The sequence below is a fragment of the Liolophura sinensis genome, chromosome 6 (genome assembly GCF_032854445.1).
Source record: "Liolophura sinensis isolate JHLJ2023 chromosome 6, CUHK_Ljap_v2, whole genome shotgun sequence".
Taxonomy (NCBI): domain Eukaryota; kingdom Metazoa; phylum Mollusca; class Polyplacophora; order Chitonida; family Chitonidae; genus Liolophura; species Liolophura sinensis.
In genome coordinates this window covers 16,099,883-16,119,277 of record NC_088300.1, presented here as the reverse complement: position 1 = coordinate 16,119,277, position 19,395 = coordinate 16,099,883, and the positions used below count along the sequence as shown (strand labels likewise).

General features: G+C 39.0%; 1 protein-coding gene across 2 annotated transcripts in view; it reads left to right on the top strand.

Moving 5' to 3' along the window:
• The window catches only part of LOC135466729 (ATP-dependent RNA helicase TDRD9-like), a 32,807-nt gene that overhangs the window by 11,396 nt on the left and 2,016 nt on the right, over nucleotides 1–19,395 (top strand). The window contains exons 12-34 of one of the 2 annotated variants that reach the window (XM_064744385.1): nucleotides 17–74; nucleotides 529–633; nucleotides 793–890; nucleotides 1,433–1,564; nucleotides 2,035–2,197; nucleotides 2,577–2,640; nucleotides 3,434–3,497; nucleotides 4,141–4,362; nucleotides 4,853–4,960; nucleotides 5,355–5,458; nucleotides 5,863–5,943; nucleotides 6,343–6,465; nucleotides 6,862–6,973; nucleotides 8,233–8,331; nucleotides 9,696–9,818; nucleotides 10,170–10,259; nucleotides 12,120–12,242; nucleotides 13,801–13,935; nucleotides 15,601–15,741; nucleotides 16,497–16,567; nucleotides 16,740–16,946; nucleotides 17,378–17,516; nucleotides 18,237–18,352. In XM_064744385.1, coding sequence (XP_064600455.1) covers nucleotides 17–74; nucleotides 529–633; nucleotides 793–890; nucleotides 1,433–1,564; nucleotides 2,035–2,197; nucleotides 2,577–2,640; nucleotides 3,434–3,497; nucleotides 4,141–4,362; nucleotides 4,853–4,960; nucleotides 5,355–5,458; nucleotides 5,863–5,943; nucleotides 6,343–6,465; nucleotides 6,862–6,973; nucleotides 8,233–8,331; nucleotides 9,696–9,818; nucleotides 10,170–10,259; nucleotides 12,120–12,242; nucleotides 13,801–13,935; nucleotides 15,601–15,741; nucleotides 16,497–16,567; nucleotides 16,740–16,946; nucleotides 17,378–17,516; nucleotides 18,237–18,352 — 2,678 coding nt within the window. Of the gene's footprint in view, nucleotides 1–16; nucleotides 75–528; nucleotides 634–792; nucleotides 891–1,432; nucleotides 1,565–2,034; nucleotides 2,198–2,576; nucleotides 2,641–3,433; nucleotides 3,498–4,140; nucleotides 4,363–4,852; nucleotides 4,961–5,354; nucleotides 5,459–5,862; nucleotides 5,944–6,342; nucleotides 6,466–6,861; nucleotides 6,974–8,232; nucleotides 8,332–9,695; nucleotides 9,819–10,169; nucleotides 10,260–12,119; nucleotides 12,243–13,800; nucleotides 13,936–15,600; nucleotides 15,742–16,496; nucleotides 16,568–16,739; nucleotides 16,947–17,377; nucleotides 17,517–18,236; nucleotides 18,353–19,395 lie in introns of those variants that run through there. The other variant, XM_064744384.1, reaches the window with a different exon arrangement.

Genomic DNA, 19,395 nt, shown 5'->3' with positions numbered 1-19,395 from the left:
ACCTTGTCAATTTCAGGTGATTTTATCAACAAACATAGCAGAGAGCTCTATCACAGTGCCAGACATCAAGTATGGTAAGATAAAAAATACAATGCTTTTCATCATATCTTGTATCATGTATATCATGTCTCATATCTGAGTTCATTATGTGTTTTGTGAAACCTTGTCGTTAAGTTTACCATAAGTTTGTAAATAAATCAAATCTGATTCTGGATCAAAATGCCATAAAGCAGATCAAAATGTGGTTCTGCTTGGAAGAGTAATTGACCTTCTGTGTACACGTAGGTATGTAGTAACGGTATTTAAAAAGATGCAAAATATCAGGATATACCGGGTAGCTCAAAGAATGAAGTTTATACTGGCTAGTATAGTAAAACTTTTCTGCAGATTTTTTTTAAAATTATGATACCATTGATATATCCATCCATCATGATGAACAATTCTAGCCTTTTGCTGAAAAAGAAATGCATGTAGTTGATGTGATATTAAACAGTTGTTTAATCTCAATTTTGTGTTGTTGTTTTACAGTGATAGATTTCTGCCTGACAAAGCAACTTGTGTGTGACCCCCAAACCAACTACACCAGCCTGATCTTAGAGTGGGCATCCAAGTCTAATTGTACTCAGAGGAAAGGTGAGGATTTGGTGATGTGCTGTTTCTTCTAAAGAGCAAGCTATATAAACAGGTATTATAGAATTGTCATGTATCTTTTGTTGTAAAAACACATGTAATGTCACACACAAGTATGGAATGAAAAGATGACACTGTTGACTTACACATACTTGCCTTCAGGTCGAGCCGGTAGAGTCTCTCATGGTCGTGTCTACAGGCTGGTACCACAGAACTTCTATGACATGTACATACAGGAGCACGGTGTGCCAGAGATGCAGGTCAGGCTTGACAAATTTGGTATATCTATATATGTATACATGTATTGCAAAGATGTTTGTGTATTTTGTGTTCACTGACGTGTTTTCTTGTGGTATATGTAACATTATCTTTTAAAAATTATCTTTCTTCTTATTGAAAGTTTAAAGGTCAGCATGATCTGACAAGAAATTCATTGCCTTGGTGAACATCTTTGGTACTCATCCCATTTAGCATCTAAACAGACCTGGTATATTCCAGTGATTGTTCCCTTTGTCGCATAGTGTTACGACAGTGGTGACTTTATAAAATCCATACTTGCACAGTGACTTGAGATCATCACTCTGTATAATACAGTGTGGCTGCTCTCAGCCCTCTTAGATTTCCTGCCTACCACTTCTTTCACTTAAAAAGGTTAGCACCATTTTTTGTCATAATAAGGGAATGGTATGAGAACTGTTAGCTACTCTGTCTCTATTTATTTTACTTCTCAATTCATTTTGATGGTCACTTAGACTGTAATTTGGTGTTTGATGGAGAAAGTATATATCACTGTTTACCACAGAGATGTCCTCTGGAGAGGCTAATCCTGGAGGTGAAACTGTTAGATCTGGGAGAACCTAAAGCTATCCTGGCACTAGCTCTCTCCCCTCCACGACTGGAAGATATAGAGAAAACTGTTCTCTTCTTGAAGGAGGTAAGGACCATCTGTCACAATTTTTGCACTCTCTTTCCATGCAATAACTGACAAATATTGTCAGTTCTCAAGCAAATTTTGTGTGTAAGCTCACTTTGTGGAACCCCAGATCCAGTTTGAATGCCAGTCAGATCAGTGCATATATTTAATGTACCTCATTTCCATTATTCACTTTGGGCATGGATTTCAGGAAAATAACTGCTCCAAACATTGTCCGATTTTGCTGAAATTTATGTGCTCGTGTTTATTTTGTGTAATGTCTAACCGTGGTGTGAAAACCATCCGGATCTAGGCAAAAGTTTTGCATATCCAATACTTTCATTGATTCTTATTGGCCATTGTAATTTCTATGCAATAAATCCATCAACCATGGTCCGGTTTGGATATAATTATTGTGTGCAGATTTTTTGTGTTGTATAGTTAGCATGATAGGCCTGTATACATTTTCCAATTTTGTTATTTTTTCCCAGGTTGGGGCTTTGTCTCAGGTGCAGCATGGACCTTACAACCCTCACGATGGAGATTTGACCTTTGTGGGGCGAGTTCTGGCCAAACTGCCAGTGGACATCAGAATCGGGAAGCTGCTGATCCTGGGACATGTGTTTGGCCTGCTGGAGGAATGTCTTATTATTGGTTGGTGATTGACATGCGATGGATATCATCATCTGAAATGTACATGTGCATTTGGTTTAGGGTGGACATAGGGCTTGCTTTACCTAGTACATGTTGCATTATGTACATTTAATGACCATGTTAACAGAACAGTGTACATGCGTATCAAGAATGGTGGCTTCCTTGGAATCATTTGCAGGTAAACTTGTTCATCGGAATGGCCGTGGTTTACAGGGGTTTTAACATGTAATGTAATGGTAGAGTGCCCTGTGAGAACATAAAATTTGTGTGTAGGAATGATTGATTTTAATTTTACATTGAAAGAACATGTATTACTCATGTGTGTTGTTACAATTTCACTAGATTGTCAGTTCACACATTGGTTTTCTTTGTTCTATAGGAGCTGCTCTGTCCTTGAAGAGTATCTTTGCCAAACCTTACAGGGAACATCTCATGGCCTACAAGTAGGATACAATGCAATCATTTCCCTATAGCTGTCAGAGTTACTGTGTTGTGCAGTCGTGTTTCAGGGTTAACAAAACACTTGTAGTGTTATGCATGTGTATGCATGCAGTTTCAGTAGTAACCAGTGCTGTACAAGTAGGAATTAGACTGTGTCACTTAGGTTACATTCACAAAACTTGTAATACTTGTCCTTTTTCCTTCTCGTGGTAAGATTACATATACATAATCTAAAAATGCAAAAATTTGAAAACCGTTTGATTTACAAATCTGGATATGGAAAACAAATATGGTTTTCAGTTGTTGTTTTTAAACATAAGAAATATATTTTTAGAAATTTTGATGCACCATAAAAGTACTTAAACTTGGATATAATTGTGTGGTCTTTTTCTACCACATCTGATGTGACATCACTTTCATCACTTGACATTTTCTCACAAGAATTTCCCTTGTGTTTTTTTTTTTGTAATTTGTCTCCGATGAACCTAAGGATCTTTCTAATAAATTGTAATAATGGATTTTTAATCTCACAGAGTAATGTGGAAAATGTGATCACAGAAACCCATCTCTGAAAATAATTGCTTTGGTGAAATTTCTTGGTAAGAAAGAGTTGTTTCATTTAAGGTGTAGATTATTTTTGACTTTATGTACATTTTTAATGGAGTAAAATGTTGACTCCCGCCTTATTTTAGATTAACACATTTCAGTTCAGTGTACATTACTGTACATGTTTAGGAGGATACTATTCCTGATCTTAAAGGAAAGCACGTTTGTAAAAGTGTTTTTATCTCACAGGACAAAGTTGGCCTGGTCAGATGGCTCCTTCAGTGACTGTTTGGCTGTGCTTACTGCCTACAGGGTGAGTCTGAACCTGGCTGTCTTTGTCAGACAAAAAGTTGCAGTTTAATGGATACTGGATGAGTGAACTGGGACCAGGACATAGTCAGTTAGCTGTGCTTGCCTTTCAGTCACCAGGTCAGATGAGACGTGGGTTCAACCCCAGCCTCAGACAGAGAATATTCAGTATTCCCCTGTTTCCATTGTTCTCTGGGCGTAGGTGGCAAAAAGTGGCTGATAATACTCTCTTGTGTTGTCTTACATGAAGTTGTCAAAAGGCCACGTGGCCTCTATCAGTATGACAAGTTACATGTAGAAAAATTACCAGTATACCGTGTAAAAGGTTGGTTGTTTACTCTGGGCACTCCAGTTTACATCACCCGTAACATACTGGCTGTTTACTCTGGGCACTCCAGTTTACATCACCCGTAACATACTGGCTGTTTACTCGGGGCACTCCAGTTTACATCACCCGTAACATACTGGCTGTTTACTCTGGGCACTCCAGTTTACATCACCCGTAACATACTGGCTGTTATCAAGTAAGTGAAAAATTCTGGAAAATGGTGTTAAACAAAAATCGAAGAAAGGAAAAAAAGGATTTGGTGAAGTTTTGCTAAAGCCGTCCACCAGTCACTCAGTAATTAGTTTTTTTGTTTCTTTAGACATGGTCCAAGATGAAGAGCCAGCAGAACTTCCGTCGTAGTGGTCAGTCTGAGATGGCCTGGGGACGATCTAAATTCCTGCAGATCCGTCGCCTGAAGGAGGTGGTGGAGTTGGCCAAGGAGTTGGAAGACCGACTCAAAAAACACAACATCATCCGTCCTACGCCAGAACCGCACTTCAAACGGAACAGCTCAGATGCTGAAGAGAGGCTCTTCCTAAAGGTATGCAGTGATTAGACACTAGTCGGACTGATTGGTGATATGTCATAGGTCATTGTACATGCCTGTTTGTAGGTTTCCATTGCGCTAAAATTTTAAACCTTACCGTGTGTGAATTTCTGAATCATTCTTGACTTGCAAGATCTGTCTGAAGAAACCAGATATTTGTGGTGAAAGTGAGAAAAGTTGTCTGAAGAAACCAGATATTTGTGGTGAAGTGAGGAAATTTTTCTGAATGTTTTTGCAGAAAAGGGGCAATTCCTATTGATTTGTACACATTATATTTCTTAATTGTAATACATATATCTGTCCAAAATAATTCCCATGTTTACTCGTCAGTCTGAGGGATTACAAGTTTATACAAGTCAACAGAAGAGGAATTTTTGTAAGCTTCTGACCATGCTGTATTTTCTGCTGTGAGATATTTTAGAGCATGAAATCTGACCATATTTGTTTTCAGAACTGTTAGTAACTCTTCATTTTGCCCTTGTAGTTGGTGTTTTGTGGAGCGTTTTACCCCAACTATTTCGTCCAGGAGAAACTGGATGAGAGAGACGCCTTTAGATCACTGTCGGGAAAGGACCCTTTTAAAACGGTCATGGTGAGCCCCTTGTTAATGAATCTGAATATGGGAACATTAGTTGTATTATGTACTTTTTTCCCCAAAAGCCAATGGATGGGAAACTACAAACTAAATGTTATAAAGAAATGAAAAAATTGCCGTATACAGCTATCATTGTAGTGCCAAATGTATGATATTAACAATTTGTAATGGGCGTACAAGGCTTTAAGCCAGAATTTGACAACAGGGTGTCTAAATTTACAAACATAGCCAATGTTGGTTTGAGTCCAAGGATTTTTTGAACTACTGAAGGAAACTCTGAGCAAAAATTCCTAAATTGTGGCATGTTTGAGCTTTAATCGCTTGTGGGAAATTGCTTGAATTTCTTGTGGGAACTGCTTGCATATGTCTGATGTTTATATTTATCTGACAGATCAAAGGCTTCCCGCCAAACCACGGCAGCTTGTACAAGGCAGAGGTGGAGATGATGTTCAAGTGTTGTGACTCAGAGCCCAGGGCTCATTTTGAAGAAACCAGGTATGTATCTGCATTACAGGTGTTCATAATGTGAGATCAAAAAACTGAGGTGTTTCATTTAAGATAGTTATTAGTGATTTTTTTCATGGAGAAACAGTTTAGAGACTGATTCTTATAAAACTGTTAGGCCTGTAGTGAATACAGATTTGAACTGAAGTACACCCAAATTAGGCTTGTATGCAGTTCAGAAATGCCCTTTGTAACATCATTTGTTAACACACTAGACCATCTTGATCCCGACTTGTAATAGATACAATGATGGAATATAATTCTAATGTTTAACAATTGTTTTGACCTTTAAATATTATCTTAGACAATTTCTTGTAGTGTTTTGATCTGTAATTATAAATGATAACATTTGATATCAGAAAATCATTGTCACATCTAGACGTGCTTTGTTACAGGGGCTTTGTGGAGTTCTGTAGTCCTCAGTCAGAGCGTATGGGCAAGGTTCACAGAGGCGTCTACTTCGCGGTCAAGATGAGGTAAGGTCACACCTAAAGTAAGGCTACCATGTGATGTTATGAACATGTTGAACATTTCAGGATGGAGTTAGGGGTAAAGTGAAAGACAGACAGTGAAAGAGACTGTCAAGCTACTGTCAAGCTATTGGCTTATGAATTGGCCGGTTCAAATCCACTTCATGCTGCTTTGGCTGCAGCTTTAAGTGAAGAGGTTTGTCAGGTATCTAGGAAAGCGCAGTGGTATACTCCATTGATGTTGCATTTTAAACGCAAAAAGAAAAAATGAATAAATAAACCTCAACACCTTAATTCTTTTCCAACGTGCCATGTTCTGTCTTGACATGGGTGAATAACCAATAAGCCATTGGTGTATATCTGTGAATTGCCTTTGAATTCAGTCCCTCTCTATACCTGGCACAGATCTTTGAGGATGCCCTTACAGATTCACCTGTTCACTAACGCTGTAGCCCAGGCACGGCTGGAGAAGATTCAGGCAGACAGTAACAAGAAGGCTATTGCAGAGGGGCGTCTGCGAACACACAGGTGAGTTTAGGTCGTCTGTGAACACACTGGTGAGTTCAGGCTATCCGCAAACACACACATGAGTTCAGGTATTTGCAAACACACAAGTGAGTTCAGGTTATCTGTGAAACACAGGTGAGTTCAGGCAGTCTGCAAACACAGAGGTGAGCTCAGGATGTCTGCAAAAACACAGGTGAGATCAGGCTATCTGCAAACACAAGTACATGGCAACACTACACAATGTGCTCATAAGATAACTTCATTTATTTGTTTCATGAAGTTTCAAAACAGCTTGCTTCAGTTAAGGTAAAGTAACAAGTATTGTGGCTGAAGATAACCCATCATGTTGAAAGTTTTCTTTCTTTTAACTCTAAATTGTAGGATGAGATGAAAAAAAAAGTGTTTTTCTGTCTGTAGGTTAACGTTGATGAGTTCAAGGGAGGAGGAGGAAATGAGGAGACGTCACATCAACCACCAGGTGCCTTTCCCAGACGTCAGGGTCAGTCTGGCTGAGGTCTTTGTCACAGAGGTGAGCTACACTTATTTCTATTATAGGGGTGAGCTGCACACACCTCTGTTACAGAGGTAAGCTACACATGCCTCCATTATAGAGTTGAGCTACTCACACCTGCATTACAGAGGTGAGCTACACACACCTCTGTTACAGAGTTGAGCTACTCACACCTGTATTACAGAGGTGAGCTACACACACCTCTTTTACAGAGTTGAGCTACTTACACCTTTATTACAGAGGTGAGCTACTCACACCTGTATTACAGAGGTGAGCTACTCACATCTGTATTACAGAGGTGAACTACACTTACCTCTATTACAGAGGTGAACTACACATACCTCTATTATAGAAGTGACTTACACATACCTCTATTACAGAGATGAACTACACATACCTCTATTAATACAGAGGTGAGCTCCACACACCTCTATTACAGAATTGAGCTACTCACACCTATAATATAGGGGAACTACACACACCTCTATTGGAGAGATGAGCTGCACATACCTCTTTTAGAGAGGTGAGCTACACACACCTCTATTACAGAGGTGAGCTACGCACACCTCTATTACAGAGGTGACTTACACATACCTCTATTATAGAGTTGAACTACACACACCTCTATTACAGAGGTGAACTACACATACCTCTATTATAGAGGTGACTTACACATACTTCTGTTATAGAGATGATCTACACATACCTCTATTAATACAGAGATGAACTACACATACCTCTATTTCAGAGGTGAGCTACACATACTTCTAATACAAAGGTGAACCACACATTCCTCTATTACAGAAGTCAGCTATAAATACATGTGCCTCTGTTGTAGAGGTGAATTATCTGAGGTGAACTACACATACCTCTGTGGTAGAGGCAAGTTTTCTCTATTACATGATGAACTATACATATCTCTGTTATAGAGGTAAGTTATCTCTGTTACACAGTTGAGACACCTCTGTTACAGATGTTAGCTACATACACCATTATTAATACAAAGATGAAATACCTGTTACAGAGATCAGTACTTCTGTTGAAGAGGTGAGGTATCTATTTTATAAAGTTGACCTACATATACCTCTATTAGAGAGATGAGAACCAAAAGTAAGGCAGTGGAAAGCCAGTAGCTCACTACTGAGTTTTCTACATATAGAGAACTTTTAACCCTAGAACAGTGTGATCTTGTGGTCTTTTCAACTTGTCACTTTTCCACTTTATAGCCTCACAGCAATTTATTATTGTTAATGTGAGATTGACCCTGATTTCTGCAGGTTGTAGAGTGTGGACATTTCTGGGTTCAATACAAGGAGAAGAAGAACATAGATGACCTGACTCTGGTACATGCAGATCTGAACAGGATTCCTCTACAGGTAACCTCACCACTCCACAACTACATGTAAATGTATGCGTAGGCCCTTCAACTTCTCACTGACATAGTATTTATTTATTTGTTTGTTCAGTTGTTGCTTAAATGCCATTCGCATTTTTCACTTATACAATGGCATTAAGTTTAGTGGGGTGTAGGAAACCAGAGTGCCAAGGATAAACCACCAACCATTGGGAATCTGCTGATGAACTTTTGTGATGTAGACTTTCGCATGATATTTGTGGAAAACAAGTGATCTTTAACAATTGTAACATTGAGCAAATGGACTATTATCAACAAGGGCAATGAGGACGGCGATATCAGCAAAATTCCTCTTAAAGACAGGGGCCCAGTGATTCAGTTTATAGCAGAGAATGTAGTTTCATTTTCGCAAACTTGGTTCATTTAAAGCAGCTGCTATCATCCACTTATTAGCTTTCGAGTAGTCATTGTCGTATGGCTGAATAATTGTTAAGTAAGATGTAAAACCCAAAGCATACATATTTTTTGGTGTATAAAAGGGTAATGCTGAATTATGTATCCTGTATGTCTTTGTGGGTACACATCTCTCAGTAATCATTAATACTCCGTTTGTGTATAAAAGGGTAATGCTGAATTATGTGTCCTGTATGTCTTTGTGGGTACACATCTCTCAGTAATCATTAATACTCCCTTTGTGTATAAAAGGGTAATGCTGAATTATGTGTCCTGCATGTCTTTGTGGGTACACATCTCTCAGTAATCATTAATACTCCGTTTGTGTATAAAAGTGTAATGCTGAATTATGTGTCCTGTATGTCTTTGTGGGTACACATCTCTCAGTAATCATTAATACTCTGTTTGTGTATAAAAGGGTAATTTCTGAATTATGTGTCCTGTATGTCTTTGTGGGTACACATCTCTCAGTAATCATTAATACTCTGTTTGTGTATAAAAGGGTAATGCTGAATTATGTGTCCTGTATGTATTTGTGGGTACACATCTCTCAGTAATCATTAATACTCCGTTTGTGTATAAAAGGGTAATGCTGAATTATGTGTCCTGTATGTATTTGTGGGTACACATCTCTCAGTAATCATTAATACTCCCTTTGTGTATAAAAGGGTAATGCTGAATTATGTGTCCTGCATGTCTTTGTGGGTACACATCTCTCAGTAATCATTAATACTCCGTTTGTGTATAAAAGTGTAATGCTGAATTATGTGTCCTGCATGTCTGTGTGGGTACACATCTCTCAGTAATCATTAATACTCTGTTTGTGTATAAAAGGGTAAAGCTGAATTATGTGTCATGTATGTCTTTGTGGGTACACATCTCTCAGTAATCATTAATACGCCGTACACTGTTCTGTTTGTGTCCTGTTTTCAGCCAATGACATGTCGGGTCAAGTCAGGCATGTACTGTGCTGCCCCCTACAATGAGCCAACCTTCGGCTACTTCAGAGCTAAGGTGAAGGCCGTTCACATCCAGGGACGAGAAACAGAGGTGGAGGTAGGAAGAGTCATCTGGCTGTATATACATGTACTTTTGTAGGCTATAGTATATTTTCATTCTTCAAAATGGTTCACTGTAATTTTTCAACATTTTCGCATGTTTACAAGGTGTTTATTTATAGCCTGTGGAAATAGAAATATTGTAATGTATAATTTAATAATTATTTAATAACACAATATTTTTGGATTATATTGCTTCATAAGTACCTCGCTGTAATATGAAGCCAGAAGTTCAGAAGTCTTCTTTATTTTAATACTTTTATTCTTTTACGTTTACTTTTTACAGAAATATTTTTAAAATTTTTCATATCGGTAACATTGGTTTCATGTTGATTTCCTTTTTGCTTAGGTGTTTTTTGTGGACTTTGGAAACACAGATATCTTACCACTAAGTGCTTTACGAGAACTTCCAGCTCACCTGGAGAAAATACCATTCCAGGTAATCTGGTTAGCATTTTGTTAGTCAACAAAATGGTGAAAATAAAGAATGTGGAAGTTATCAGAGGGCGGGAATGCTGTTTGACCTTGTCCCAGTGCTACTGATAAGGGGCGTGCAGACGTAAACGCGCTTGAAAATTAGATGATACGCTTCTAAAATTAAAGCAGAGCATACTGAATACGCATGGCAATTTGTATGTAGGCCTAGATTCTTGAAAGCTATAGCGAACATGCGAGATTTAAAGCCTGTCAGTCCTGTCAAAATCGAAAGTAGATCTCCAAAGTACATGTAGTTTACCTGCATGACGCTCTCCAGGACATGTTGGTTTTCAGAAACTGAAGGTTACAGCAAAGGCTCCTTTACCACTACCCGCAGTCATGGAGAATGACTACTGCCATAGTTGTATTTGTTGCATTCTCTAGTGTTTGTCATGAAGAAGATGTAGCAAGGGATAAAAAAATGGTTATTTGGGTTACTGTACAGCAAGTTCTGCTACTGTAGTGCATTAAATGTTCCTAAGATAGCTCCGAATATGTGGTTTTAATTCTACACCAATCGTCAGTTATTTGTGCTATGTTGAAGTGAGGAGAGAAGCTTATGCAATGAAATACAACGATCACGAGAACAGCTTGTGTTCAGAAACACTTTAGATTTATGCTATATACTGCCAATAAATAAAGCACAAATAATACATTTTTGTCTTCTTATGTAGGCCTACATTTGGATTTAGCATATCAAGTGTATCATGTTTTCATCCCAAAATAGCAGTTGTTTGTGTATACAGAAATGTTGCGACAGGTAAAAAAACACATTACCAGTCGCATTAGGCAAGCTACCATAGAATGAAATGATACTGCAAACCCTGCTATCAAAACAAAATGAAAAGGTAAAGTTGTCAGTGAGTGAGTTATTGGAATAAACCCAGTAGGTTGAGGTGTAATAAATAAATGTAGGCCTATGAGTGGGATTCAGACTTATTCCTCATGGTAAGTCTATGTAGACCTATACATGTTGATTTTCTCAACCCTCTTTACTCAGTCAACTACACACTTTCCAGGTGTATTGATGGGGACCCAAAATAGTGAAGTGTTGAGTATTTCCCTAAAATGTGTACTGCAGTAGACTTACCCAGTACTCCCTCTCTTGGAAAAATAGCGAGTACCGCACTACCTCTGAAAATTATCTATAGCACTACTTGACCCCTTGGGTTACTTCCCAGTAGCTGATCTTCCTAATTGCGTGAATGCCAACAAACTTATTATACAGTGTTTTTCATGGTCTGTTGAAGAAGTTATCTGTTAAATTGTGGAATGAGCTGTTAGTAATCGTGTGCTATATGTGATGAACATTTGGATATAATCCTGAAAGGATTGAAAAAAGGTTGACAGGTTGTACATGTATTTTATGTGTCCTTGCCATATTTGTAATGTTGAAATACAACTATACAATGTAAGGACCAAAACATGTATTTTGATTTATTGACACATACGTCAGTGGTACGAAAAATTAAGATTTCATGCTCAAACTAACCGAACAAATAGAATTGGTAACAACTTAGTTGCCAAAAAAATTTCAGGAAAATGTCTAAAATCTTACTGTATATCATAATACGATGTTCTTGTGTAATGCATTCTCTTTAAAGTCATATCATAATGAGGTGGGGCCCTAGCCCTCCCGTACAGACAGAATACGTCCAGATATGCCCTCTGTGGGTGGAGAATATTCTTACAGACTAACCATTCATCAGTGGTACTTTTAACGCTCATTTAACAGTTTAAATTAATACTTTTCAAAATAGATGATATTATTATTGTCTTCAGAGCAGAACTATAGGCAGGCTCTTACAACTGTTGTATTTAGGCTATAGAGTGTGAACTGATGGGTTTGCGTCCGTCCATCATCAAGCGTGCAGATGGACAGTGGTCACCTCAGGCCACCCTCCGCTTCAAAGATTTGGTGTTGGAGAAGGAATGCATCGCTCAGGTGAGACCAGTTATCTACTCATACTTACTTATTATGTCTCTTTCCATGTCTATGTTGATTGATTTATTTATATATTATTTGATTGGTGTTAAGAATAATTAAGAATACTTAACTTATACAACGGTGACAAGCATTATGGTGAGAGGAAATGTTTGACATATGTTTGAACCCAACTCACACTGCAATTGCTTTATAAGTAAGTAAGAGAATAGACAATTAAAGATGTAATTCTTTGTCTTGCATGTTAATCACACCTTGAGGTTAGAACACCCTTCTCATAAGCCTTCTCACCAGGCTTAAGTATGAGACATACTTCTTCCTTGCTTGTTCCTAGCCATAAGGTCATGCACATGTAGCTGTCAGTATACCCAGAGTACAGCCTGTGTCTTGGACAACCTGTTACAAGGGTATTGTAATAGGTGTTGCCAAGTTTATTTTGTGTTTTATGAGCAAGCCGGCACTATAAACACAACAAATGGAATAAGAACAAATCTGAAAAGCCACCTTTTTACTTTATCCAATTTGGATATTTTTATGATTTTCCTGTTTTTCAAAGCTTTCTAATCGTGTAAATCAGGAAAAAAAGTGCTGGGACATTCCAATTGTCCCAAAAATTAGAAGATTTTAAAGTTTGATTCAACCAACTTTGGAAAGACATTTATTCTGCTATAAAACAACATTTCAAAAGTACAGGTAATGTTCTGTCTAAGCCAACAACAAACTCTGTCTTTATAAAAATGATGAAACAAATCTGACAAATCTCCGTCCATCTCACACTCCATCTAGTCATTGGTTTTTTGACCGTACAGACCGCTTCGGTGGCCTAATGGTTAGAGCGGCCACTTTTAAGTTGGGAGATCAAACCTAGGTTGGGTCATACTAAAGACTTTAAATATGATACTTGTTACTGCCTCACTTGGCACTCAGCACTAAGAGGTTAGAGCAAGGAAGCATGACTGGTTAGCCAGGTATCAGTATGATGTGACTGGGTGGGGTGTCATGTCTGGTCATTGGTATCTTTGGACTCGCCATGCCACAGGAAGACACAGCATATGTGTCTAAGGACTCCTCATTGTCATACAACAGAAAAATTTTTAAGTACTACGTTAAACTCCAAGCATTCTGTCAGTACTGTGTGTTGTATAGATGTTGTTGTATTGCAGATCTATTCCACAGTGAGGGATATGATGAGAGTCACATTCTGTCAGTACTGTGTGTGGTATAGATGTTGTTGTATTGCAGATGTGTTCCATAGTTGGGGGTGTGATGAGAGTCACATTCTGTCAGTACTGTATGTGGTATAGATGTTGTTGTATTGCAGATGTGTTCCATAGTTGGGGGTGTGATGAGAGTCACATTCTGTCAGTACAGTGTGTGGTATAGATGTTGTTGTATTGCAGATGTGTTCCATAGTTGGGGGTGTGATGAGGGTCACATTCTGTGAGTACTGTATGTGGTATAGATGTTGTTGTATTGCAGATGTGTTCCATAGTTGGGGGTGTGATGAGAGTCACCTTCTGTCAGTACAGTATGTGGTATAGATGTTGTTGTATTGCAGATCTATTCCATAGTTGGGGGTGTGATGAGAGTCACCTTGTTCACAATGATCCATCAGAATCAGCAGGTGAATGTCAATGAGGAGCTCATACTGTATGGCTTTGCTGAACCATTTGAAGAGAACATTGTGTCCAAGGTAAGCTGTCGTTCTGTATCAGACTGGTAAGAATATCCACCAATTTTAACAATATTTTATCAATATAATTATATACAGTGTGCATTTTTCCAGTGAGGATTTATAATATTTGATGTTGTTTTCTTGTAGCTTTTTATCACATAAAGGTTTTTGGATACTTGAAAATCTCCAAGCTCAATCATATATATTTTGAAGTCAAGTATAGTTAGTACCGTAGTTCTCTGACCATTTCGACCAGCAGGCATCAAGCCACAGCTATGTGCCAGACCGTGAAAATTGCCACTTTTACATCGTATAATCAAAACATAAAATGGTGCCGCAATGGTGGAGTGGGCCATTGTTCTCTCACCTCGATTAATGGCTAGACATACATCGCCGCAGGAGTGCATTACATATGCTTGGGGAGATGACAGTAGTCTGGTGGGCACAGGCTTAACAACACCTATATCTTTATCCATGAATTAAAATGACGAAAGTATCAAGCAACAGTTGTTACAAACCTCTAAACTCTGAAACTGTCTCAAAGCATGTTCCTGTCAAACTGGTAAGCTAATGACTGATTCTCCAGCTGTCAGGTACACAGCCTCGGTGAATGCATTATACGGGAGAGAGTGTTGTCTGTTTACTGTCCCATAAATAAATGTAATAAATCAGCATGCAAATGTAGTTCAGCGATAAAAACCTGACTAACAAGCAACTGTCGTTAAGCTCCCATAAAATACAGGGGGATGTTTTCCAAGCCTCACAGATGTGGCGTTTTGTCATCCCATTTTACAAGTGTTAGACAAGAACAATCTCCAGACATTTCTGATTTCATGAAACGGCAATCATAAACTCAACATGCACGAATTGAACATTGTGTTCGTGTATTTGGAAATGGATGCCCATTTGTACTAGCTTCATTCTGCGACAGTTGTAAACATTGTGTTAATGCAAGGTTAAATCTGTTCCTACTCGCATTGTATGGGAACTCATTCACGTGTGCATAAGACTTACAGGTAACTGATAGCTTACAGAATTCAACATTGACCAGTTAGATGAACTTATTTTCACTGACCCGCACTGCTTGGAAGAGATTAATGACTCTTTTTTTTCCACTGTTGTCTGCTAACATTGTTTCTCATGGGTCAAAGGTCATGGTTTCTTGTTTTCAAAGGTCAAGGTTTCTCGCGTCAAAAGTCATGACCCAGGTATTAGAGGTCATTATGGAGGGTTTCTTTAAGTCAGCCAGTGTTTTCTACATAACTATAATCAGTGTCGTCATGTGGAAATAACAAGTTGTTAAAGGAGGTTTATTGAGACTGCCATCACATAATCTAAATGACGTAAAATTTCACCTACAAAAGTGCATTTTTCGAGACAAATTAATGTCACAAAATATTATTTTGGTGCTGAAACTTTCAAGTTTTCTGTGGAATATCATCCAATGTTCCAAGCAAACTTCAAAACACCTGTCTAAAATGAATAGAACTCTCAGAATCCGGAAAAATGGGCAAGTTAATCATAACGTTCATGATTATGCCTATTCAGGGTGCATGGAAAGTCTGTGATCAGAGCCTGAAACACCAGTTACATAAATGAATAAATAAAATGAAATAGTATGCTTTGTGTAATTGTTTTTTTTTTGTGTGGATTGCAACCTAAGGTTCAGGTGTTTCCTTACAGCAAAACCATGCGAGCCGAGCGGAGGAGAAAAATCGCAGGGCACTGGCTGAAATGTACGAGGATACAGCAGAGAAGTTTGATTGGCTTCAGCTACATATGGACTCAACCCATGAACCAAACACCAAAGAACGAGGAAAGAAGGTAAACTTCCCTAGGCCCTTCCCCTGAGCAGATGAACACGTACAGACTAGGTACAAAATCTTTTCTGGTGAAACTCATGCAGACTGAAGTGTTCAAAGTTATTCAAATTTACAGTTCTCCTCTATCAAAGATAGTTGTTCCTTTTACACACAATATTTTTCCGTTAAAACCTGTGGATGGATTGCACCAGTTTCCTTCCACCATAATACTTAATAAGTGAAATATTCAATCAATAAGTCCATAAGTGGGAAGGTCAGCAACCTGCAGATGGTCGTGGGTTTCCCGCGGGCTGTGCCCGGTTTCCACCCACCATAATGCTGGCCGCCGTCGTATAAGTGAAATATTCTTGAGTACGGCATAAAACACCAATCAAAAAAAAAAAAAAAAAAAAAAAAAAAAATCAATCAATAAGTAAGGAAATAAATATTTCTGTTGAATCTAGCTGGCAAGAAAATTGACATTTAAATAAAGATGTTAGTGTTTGTGCTGAAGAATCAAATTATGTTATATTAGGATGAAAATAAGAATATGGCTGCGAAGCAGGAAGGTGGGGGTTCAAGCTGACAGTTTCAGTTGATGACTTCACATTTTTTGCACAAGTTTATAAGATCAAATGGACAGGTCGGAGTGGCAAGACATACACTTACATGTGCACATGAGTAATTTCACATTACTGTAGATAAGGTGCAATTTTTTGCAAAGTTTGTAGCTGTAACATTAGTGTATAGTTACTCTGCTTCCTGTGCTTTCACCAGGTGACATTAACTGGCCCCCATAACCCGTTTGAACTCTCCTTCAACAGTCTCACGAATATTGGACGTGTGAGGTATGTACAAGGGAGGCAACTGTTGGGTTTCATACATGTATTACAGTGTACGATTTAATTCTAAATACTTTTGGGGTTTTATACATAAATTATGGTTTACAATTTGATTCATAAACAAGCTTAACTCCATGTAACTGTCATTTTCTGTGACTTACATACCTTTCTCTGCCAGACAGGCGAGGATTGACCCTGACAGCGTGAACTCCGTGGTGATAGATGAGTGTCCTCAGGACAGGCACGGGAAGATGATGGTGGCTGCGCACGTGGGACTCAACCCTTCAGGAACGGCTATGATATGCCGAGACACCACCATTCTGCCACACATCCCGGGCCTGGCTGCTTTGGTATCACTCATCTTCGCACCTGTGGCTGAGATCAGGTGAGAAAGGGGTTCTTCTGGGATAGGGAGGGGGGGAGGGGGAGTGGAAGAGGATGGCTATGTTAGATGTATGATTAATGAGCCATCTAAATTGTCATTAGACTTTCAGAAAATGAAATGAAATGAAATATATCTGAGTATCAGAGGTCCAGAATGTCGAAAAACATTTTATAACTCAGCATTCTAGTGTGCAGATTTTAATAAAGCTTTTCTGCGCAACCTGTAAGACTTATACTGTCGATAGTTTCTGTCACGAACATATTTCAGGTGGGGGTATAAACATTTCGTCTCTTCGCACACTGGGAACAAATGTGGGGAAAGCGCATAAAAATCAATTCAGTGCATTGTGAAGGTGTGGCGGAGGCCCCATAATTTTGCATGAAGAGGTGGTGAATGTGTGTATTAAGTGTTGTGGTTTTACCCCTGTACAGAGTGAACCGTGCTAAAACAAGGTACACAGGTGCCATATGTGGCCTGGGCTATGACCCAAACACTGGTGGGTCAGCTCTGGCTGACCGTGATATGGAGATCACCTTTGATGTCAAGATCACAGATGAAGACCTGTATAGGGTAAGGTGACATGTCTCTCTCACTTAAAGATGGAGTCAGGCTCCAGGTCAGTAAGGTTTGTGTAGATAATAATTATTACCAATGGGAGCTAGTTGCATGCCCTATCTGGTCACAGTCCACAATAAGGTGTTCATTTTCTTACATGTTAACGTTTGTCCTCAAAGCCCCGTCCCTAAATAGGCGATAGGCGAACAGCTGATAGGGGTCAAATCTACCCAGGCAGAGGCTGGTGAAACAGGCTTTTTCAATACGTTTTTCCCAGGGGGCATCAGACACCATTCTCTGTAAAACACAAAAGTTTATACCTAGAATGAAAGTTGAAGCCTCTGCTACAAAATCATACCACTTAACAAGCAGGAAAAACAAGAAAGTTCCACCCAAAGCAGGAAAAACAATTACATTCTAAAATTGCATTCGTTCTTCCCATCCCAGAAGCATTAATTATGGACTGTAGCCATCTGTTCTCTTCTACCATTGGCTGATAAATGTTAATTTCAGGTTGAATTCAGGTTATATAAGCAGCCAAAAGAGAGCAAATATGATATTGCTGGCAAAACACTTCATCCCCAAAACTGCCTGTAACTACAGGTACTCAATCATAGTTACAGGATCTGGATTTGTATCACGCAGAATATATTCACTCTGTAATTAGCTGATAGAAACATTAAATGAATTAATTAGATCTGTCAAAAATTGTTTATTGTCATTTACTGGCTTCAGATCAATGGCGTGCGGATGGCGATCAACATTGCCGTTGGGAGTGAGGACACTGTGGCCAGCTGGGCACCTGATGCCGTCTACAGAATCCAGGAGTCTGCCCGCAGGAAACTGCTAGAGTAAGTGTGGAACACTTTTGTGTGAGACTGTTCAGAGTAAGTTTGTGAGACTGCTAGAGTAAGTCCAGGAGATGGCTAGAGTAAGCCTGGGGGATTGCTAGAGTAAGTCTGGAAGATTGCTAGAGTAGGTGTGGCAGACTTTAAGTAAGTCCGGGAGATTGCTAGAGTAAATCTGGGAGATTGCTAGAGTAAATCTGGTAGATTGCTAGATTGAGTCTGGGAGATTGCTAAGGTAGGTCTGGAAGATAGCTGGAGTAAGCCTGGAAGATTGCTAGAGTAAGTCTAAAAGATTGCTAGAGTAGGTGTGGGAGACTTTAAATAAGTCCGGGAGTTTGCTACAGTAAATCTGGGAGATTGCTAGAGGGAATAGGGGAGATTGTTAGAATAGGTCTGGAAGATAGCTAGAGTAAACCTGGAAGATTGCTAGAGTGAGTCTGGAAGATGGCTAGAGTAACCTTGGGAGATTGCTAGAGGGAATAGGGGAGATTGTTAGAATAGGTCTGGAAGATAGCTAGAGTAAACCTGGAAGATTGCTAGAGTGAGTCTGGAAGATGGCTAGAGTAAGCTTGGGAGATTGCTAGAATAAGTCTGAAAGATTGCTAGAGTAGGTGTGGGAGACTTTAAGTAAGTCCAGGAGTTTGCTAGAGTAAATCTGGGAGATTGCTAGAGGGAGTCTGGGAGATTGTTAGGGTAGGTCTGGAAGATAGCTAGAGTAAGCCTGGAAGATTGCTAGAGTGAGTCTGGAAGATGGCTAGAGTAAGCCTGGGAGATTGCTAGAGTGAGTCTCGGAGATTGCTAGAGTAAGTCTGGAAGACTTAGATTAAGTTTGTAAGACTAAGAGTGAGTCTGAGAGACTGATTAGAGTAAACATGGGAGCCTAAATCTAGGAGATTGTTAGAGAAAGTCAGGAAGACTGAGTAAACAATGATTTTACTCAGAACTGCACACAGACTCTCAACTTATTTCATTGATTATCTCCATTTGAGGATTTACACTGAGTGGTTTTTGTTGAGAAACTTAGAATATTAGGTCCTTGGAAATCC